The sequence below is a fragment of the Euphorbia lathyris genome, chromosome 5 (assembly GCF_963576675.1).
Source record: "Euphorbia lathyris chromosome 5, ddEupLath1.1, whole genome shotgun sequence".
Taxonomy (NCBI): Eukaryota; Viridiplantae; Streptophyta; class Magnoliopsida; order Malpighiales; family Euphorbiaceae; genus Euphorbia; species Euphorbia lathyris.
Genome location: NC_088914.1, coordinates 19,295,137 through 19,302,590, shown reverse-complemented (window position 1 = coordinate 19,302,590; position 7,454 = coordinate 19,295,137). Strand labels below are relative to the sequence as shown.

The window sequence follows — 7,454 nt, the reverse complement described above, 5'->3', positions numbered from 1 at the left end:
TATTGAGTCATTGATCATTTATTCTATTATGAATTAGGCTCTTATTTAACTTTTTCGTCGACTTTGAACTGCATATATCGTTAGGGCGATTCAGCTTGTTGATATGGACAAATAAAAATAAGAATTCCTTGACTAGGAGAGATAAAAATTAAAAACTAAAATGGAATTATAGAAATTAATTTCCAGTATATTTTTTCAAACTTGATTTTCTCCTCTCCCATTTTGTGATTTTTAATATTAGAATCATCAAATCGAGCTTCTCATCTCCTAAACTCGATGGAAAAGTTAAATAACAGCCAAATCTATAACAAAATCAATAATCAAAGGTTCAATATGAAAAAATAATTGATCAAAGACTTGATCCTTAAAGCAGATAAAGTTCAGGGGCTTAATTATGCTTTTTACTTTTTTTCATATGTATAACTTTATAAAAATATGTTAGTAAAATAATATTGTAATTAAAAATATTTTATACCTACTAAAATTTTAAAAGACATTTTCTTAAGAGAAAAAGTACGATTTAACATTTTACGTTGGGTTCATGTAAATATGAAATTAATACATTACTTAATAAATTTAGGATTAAGGTGTAAAAATATCTTTAAATTTTTGAGCCATGAGCAATTTTATCCCTAATGTTGATAGCCAAGAGCAAATTTATCCATACCGTTGATAATTTAGGTCAATTTCAGCCACTATTATAAAACACAAAATTTTTTGTCCTTATTTTGCACCAATTGCATATCAATTCGTTCTAAAAAAAAGGATTTTCATGTTTTTTATAATTTAATAATAGAATAGAGATTAATATTTATAAGTTCGGTAGATTTTTTGAATTTTTTTGTCCAATTCGTACAAAAGACAGTATTTTTTTCATATTCCAACATATGTTTGTCATTTGTTACTGATAAAATGACGCACGTGTGAACTGTAGATGACAAGATTAATAACCGAAAAGACAGTTTGATGAATTATTTCTCAAATTAACCAAATTTATCAATGTTAGGGGTAAAATTGATTTTGGCTTCCAACCACTACAACAAATCATCACTTGCGCCACGAATCATGCCACGAGAATTCAAAATTCGTGGCATATTTCCTTTAAGCCACGGGAAAAAGAGATTCCTGCGGAAACTCTAGATTACTTGATATATTTATGCCACGGGTAATGATTTTTCGTGGCAAAAATATACTTATGCCACGAATTGTGCCACGATACATTGTTTTTCGTGGCTAAATCTATTTATACCACGAAAAAAGTTTACATGTGGTATAAAATTACTTATGCCATGAATAATTTATTTCGTGACAAAATATCAATTAATTTTTGAATAAATAATTAATATTGAGGTATTTTAATCTATTATACTAGTTAGTCCATATATATATATTAAGGTCCTTGAGTTTTTCTTGATCAACTTTTTAGTCCCTCAATATATTTTTATATATTAAAATATAAAATTATCCTTAATTATATAAATGAAAACTTATCTTTTTAGTTTTTTTAAATTTAATTAATATATTTACAATGAAAATTTGATGCAGTATATTATATATACACAATAATAATTCTATACTAATATAAAAATATTCTATTATTTATTATCTTAAATTTAAATTTGTGTTTTCTTCTTTATTATTGTTTAATATAACGATGGAAATTATATCAGGGGATTTAATTCTGCTACTCTCTATATGTATTCCCTACAAAAAAAAAATCCACTACTCTCACGGTGTAGTAAACTAATAATAAAACGATATTTTATTTTTTTAGGTATAGTATCCATTTGGATCTCTAAACTAAGGCTTTAAATTCAATTAGGACTCTAAACTATCAAAATCATCAATCAGGTCCATGAACTAACTAAAAATCATCAATTGAGTCCCCATTCTAAACAAAAATCTTCAATTGAGGTCTCATCAAAAATTATTCGGTTGAACAATTTCATACATTCTTTCTCAAACTCATTTTGAATTAACACATATATTATTTTAGGATAGGATATGAATTGAACTGATAATTTTACTTAATTCAAGGATTTAATTGATAATTTTTATAGTTTAAGGTTGTAATTAATTTTGAAGGCTTTTTTTTTAGGTATGCAAATGGGTCTTATACTTTTTTTACAAGGGAGAGGCGGGAGTTGCATATTATTCTCCCTCCCATTTTTTCATTACCAAACGTTCTCTCTTCCTCGGTCTCGATCTTTCCCACACCCCTGTCTCTCCACTCCCCTCCTCTCTCATCAGTTCTATTTACTCATCATTTTAACTGTACGATTCCTGATGGGAAAACTACTTCTCATCCCCGATTGAACCACCCCTGTCGACCATTGAACCACCGCTGTCCACTACTCTTAAAATTCCGAATTTTTCTTTGTTTTTTGGACGGCGGCAACATCAAACACCAAAGTTTTCTTCAATTGAGGTGAGTTAACCCTTCACTTTGAATGGATTTAGGGATTTTGAATGGGTTTGCTTGAATGTGATATTTTATATAGAACGAGTGTTTGCTTGGGATTAGGGATTTTGAATGGGTTGAGAGATTTTGAATGGGTTTAGGGAAACTCCCAATATTCAAGGAGAGTTTAATTGGTTAAGGGAAATCTTAAAGGTTTTACATACTATATGGTCTACTATTTTTCAGTTTATATAGGTTAGAGAAGGTATTAACTAATGACAGTCTTTCTCTTGTCACTTCAACTCATGTTAGTTACTACTTCCTATTAGTTTACTTCTCATTGAATATGATGCGTTGAGTATGATAGAAATTGATGATAAGCCCATGTCAATTGTTGACTTGAAAGAATATAATGTCTCGTTTGTAAATGTCAATTTATAATTCATTTGGAATTGTTTATGAACCATTCATAAATAATATGATATGATTCTATTGATGAAAATTGCTATAAATATCTCAGATGTCATGTTTTGAAGGTTTTGGAATCCAATAAGCTTATAAAAGGGATGAAGAAGTTTAATCACTTAGTGTTAAGTGAGAAGAATTTCAGGGAGAAATATATTGATCAATTCATAGATGAAATCCTGGTTTGTTGGAGTCTTATCTTGGTATCAAGGAAGCATAAAGCTCGATGGAGAAGAAGTAAGTTTTCCTTTACAATGAAAATAGATTAATAGTTCTTAGTTTTACTAATTATGGTTTTGTCTTTCAAATGCTATCAGTATTGAATTCAATGTATATATTTTGGGAACTGGTCTAAAACTCTCTCTTGCATGCCTTCAATAAGATTGAAAGAAAACACCTGTTGATTAGAGGATAACAATTTTTGGCTTCGTATCAAAATCATGTTTAGGTGCTTCTAGTGAATGCCTTTTTGTTGAGGAAAAATATTTTCAATTTCCCAATGCAATCATATTGTTCCATTCTGCCATTGTTTTGGCTGTGTTCTTTTGGTTCTTACTTTATATTGGATAAAGAACACCAATCAATTAATGGTCCTTTTCTCTGTTGTATAATTAATGGTCCTTAATTGTCAAGCATTCTGGCCATTACAAATATTCTTGCAGAATTCAGTTAATAGGCCAAAGTGAATACATATGCTGAAATGTCAATATTACTAGTTTTCGGAAGCCCCCTTTACTTAATGTTCCATCTCAAGTATTACATACTTTCGAAATAAGAAAAATAAACTTTTAAATTGGTTGGTCCTATGACAGACAATATCCAATTAATATAGACATGATATGTGCAGATATTAATTATTCAGGGTTTAATATGTTAAATTAAAAGATTAACAATGTAGTGTGTAAAAGTTGAAAAGTGATATGTACAAATATTAATTATTGAGGGTTTAATATGTTAAACTAAAAGATACCAAAATAGGTCTATGGTTTTTGAAAAAGTATCAATTTAAGCTCTACGTACAAAATAGCACCAATATAGGTTTAAGGTTTAAAAAAAGTACCAATTTAGGCCTCGATAACAGAACGAGACACTTCATTGATATTACTTCGTTAAGTTCTGTCAATTGTACGTGGAGGGAGAAATCAGAATTTAACTGAGTAATATGAATGACATGTCTAATCCGTTATCGATGCCTAAATTGATACCATTTTTTAAATGTTAAGCCTATATTGGTGCTATTTGTTCGTGGATTCTAAATTGACACTTCTCCAAAAATCATAGGCCTATTTTGGTACCTTATCTCAAAGATTAACAATGTAGTGTGTAAAAGTTGAAAATTAAAACAGCCTCATGATATTACCATACCTTTTTCTCATCATTTGTTTATCTTCTGTATGGAATTTCCTTCGATGGTTGGTCCCTCTTTTTCTCTATTGATCTTCGACAAATGACTGCTTACCCATGCTAAGTTGGTTAAGATCTGTTCTTCAAGCTCAATGATGGAAGGTTCAATGTCCAATCCTAAACTTGCAGCTTTCTCTTCTTATTTCATTTTGCTTTCTTGATCGATTCCTCTTCTTATTTTTGCACTCTTTTTTTATGAACAAACATAATTTTATCTTTACCAACCAAACATGCAAAAGCCCAAGTTGGTCAGATCTATTTTTACCTAAATTTACAGCCTTTTAGGTTCTTTTGTATCCCTATTGCTTTTGATTAGGAATGCTCACGTTGGGTTTTCCTATTGATAAATTTATTTTGCTTCTGGTTTTTTCTTAACTGTTGTATCTATGAGAACATCTCATAGAGAAAGCTGCACTTTTAAGTTAGTTTCTGGTTCATTTTTTTCTCAGTTTCCCCAAGTTGAGTTTCTAATATGGTCCTTCAATTCCCTATTATTTGCTTATGGAATTTTTTTTTTCTTTCTTGGATACTCTCTTTCAATGTTGCTTTCATATCTTGTTCTTCATGTTCCATTTTTTTCTGCTAATTAGATAATTAACTATCTGTTTCTTCTTTGATTTTTGTTTTATTTTCCTGCTTTTCTTTTTTATTTTGAGTTGATGAGTTCAAATATTGGTCTCTTGAATTTTGTAGGAGAGATCATATTTTGTTTTTGGTTAATGCTTCCAATCTCCATGTGTAATTGTTACGCTTATCCAAATTCTATGAAGAGTTCAAATGTTTATATTAGGAATTGTGCAACTTTATGAGATACATGTCAAATTTTAGTTTACAATTTTGGTTGTGGATTTGACTATAGACTATAATCTGAGTCTTTATTATGAATTGATTTTTCTTAATTGGCATTTACATCCATGAAGTTTAATAAACTGATTTTTTTTTGTAGTCTCAAAACTCCGACATTTAGCTTGGCTATTTACCAAGGTTTTGTTTTTGCAGCTCCTTTCTATGATTGCTGTGAGAGCTCTTCCTATTGCAATTAAAGTTGATATGCATTTCCCTTTTTGCTATTTGAGCTCATTTCATTAAGGAAACTTCCTTTTTATTTTTGCAGTATTTGTATAAAAGTAATCTTCAATCTTTAAACATCATATATGAGCTCTCAACTTTGAAGCAATATGAGGTCCTAATTTCTTATTGAATTTCCTTTTTTTAACTATTTATATGTTTGTATTATCTCTAATGTATTTTGCAGATTGATCTATATGTTTTTGTAGGGTGTTAGATTGGAAATTCGATGCCAAGTGAAAGTTAATGAGATCACAATTGACCTCTAGCCTCATTGAAGTTTAAATTCTCTGTTGTTAGAGCTCAATTCACTCGAAAAGAAGCTTAATTCCTCATCTCAATGGTCAGAAAAAAAAATAGAAGAATTTAATTTCTAATAAGTCAATCTTCTAATTGGAACAGAACAATTGTTGACTATAGCCTCAGTAATGATAGTATTATTTAATTTAGTTATAGAGTCGTAGATCTATAAATTATTTTTTTGCATTTTTTTCTGCATACTCTAATTATGAAAATGCTATGAAGTTCATTCGTAAAACCGATACATTTCCATGATTTCTACTCTGTATGGGAATTAGGATTGAATTGACAAAAATAGTGAATACCTTGACTTCAAACATTCTTAGGAATTTATATTTTCCGTAAAGCTCGGGCCTTCAGTTCCACCTTGTTTAGTTCCTTCACTGCAGCACAAATGACTCATGTAAGATAAGATATCTGAAGAATAACATAGTTAAGAGTGGAAAGAGAGAAATCACATATTGTATTATGTTATAGTAGAGATCAAGATGAAGCATATACTTGTATCAAATTTGAACTTCGCTCCAAAGATAACAGGGCGACATAGGAAATTGAATTACATGCTTCCTTTTTCTTTTTGTAATTTGCTGTTTTTGTCTTATGTACCATGCACAAGGAAACTATCTTGTGAGTTCGTTTCAGCTTTTTTTATTCCCGTTAAACACATCTGCTAAGTGGTCAAAAAGCAACGAAATAAGGATTATACTTGAACTTAAATCTGTAGCATTTGTGCCTATATTTTTGTCTCAATTAAGATGCTCTTCATTGCTATTTAGTAGTAATGTTCCTTATTAATTTTATCATTGTTATATGAAGCTTTGAATCTCATCACCTGCATTATTTTGATTGAATTAGTTGCTATTATTAATAGCTTATACTCTTCATCAGGAGTTCTTGTACTGTCTGGGCAGATTGCTTCTGTGGGAGACACGTGTGCTGAAGGGTAGTAAGGTTTTGCGAGTCAGGCTTTAGATATAGTATTTAAGTAAATTTGATATTATTATTTGTTATTCCTTTTAAATCATGGTATCAGTTTTATTCATATCATGCTTATATTTGTATTTTATAGATGCAGGTCTCTAAACAACAATTTTTTAAGCGGATATATACCAGATTATTTGCAGTCGCTTACATGATTGATGAATTTGTAGGTTCTTAATTATGTTACCAAAATGGAATAGAATTGAGAGATTTATTTTTTGTTGATAGGAGTTTCTTTCTTGAATTTTTCTGTTGAATGATAGAATTATTGGTGTTTAATTATTAATTATTTATTTTTTGTGATTAAAATTTTAGACTTTGTTTATTTTTTATTCTTTTCTTATTGAATTTAATGCAGCTATGTTCAATCCAAAAGTTCTTATAATAATAACAATAATAATGAAAGAAATTAAAAATTAATTCAAAATAAATTGTCAAAATTTGATCAAGTTTGTGACGATTATATTCGTGGCTAAGCAAAGTCTCTAGCTACAAGTGTTTTATGTTCGAGGCTAAGTAAAGTTTTAGCCACGAATGTTATAATTTTGCCACGGTTATACTTGTGGCTCAGTGAGGTTGATTGACATGAGCCATTATATCTTGCCACATGTATTCTACTATTGCCACGAATTTGCATGTGGCAAAGGGATATGATTAGCCATGGATGTTTCTGTGTCATAAAACTCAATTTATGCCACAACCATCATTTTCCCGTGGCCACTACCTAGCCACGCTCACTTGTGCCACGGGAGATTTATTTTGAATTTTCGTGGCTAAATACTATAGCCACGGAAATATTATACTTGTGCCACGACTCTAACCGTGGCACAAGTGA

At 29.9% G+C, this 7,454-nt stretch overlaps 1 protein-coding gene across 7 annotated transcripts; it reads left to right on the top strand.

Annotated features, from left to right (window-relative positions):
• Window positions 1-2,151: 2,151 nt before the first annotated feature.
• On the top strand, window positions 2,152-6,917 carry LOC136231065 (uncharacterized). 7 transcript variants are annotated; one of them, XM_066020314.1, is made up of 7 exons: window positions 2,152-2,428; window positions 2,938-3,103; window positions 4,336-4,372; window positions 5,217-5,287; window positions 5,385-5,453; window positions 6,527-6,589; window positions 6,708-6,917. In XM_066020314.1, the coding sequence occupies exons 2-7, from the start codon at window positions 3,038-3,040 to the stop codon at window positions 6,795-6,797; spliced, it is 396 nt and encodes a 131-aa protein (XP_065876386.1). In that variant the 5' UTR covers window positions 2,152-2,428; window positions 2,938-3,037; the 3' UTR covers window positions 6,798-6,917. The 7 variants fall into 7 exon arrangements, 4 of the variants coding, with proteins under 4 accessions (XP_065876386.1, XP_065876384.1, XP_065876383.1 ...); XM_066020312.1 differs by having other exon boundaries at window positions 2,922-3,103; XM_066020311.1 differs by lacking the exon at window positions 4,336-4,372.
• Window positions 6,918-7,454: the final 537 nt, after the last annotated feature.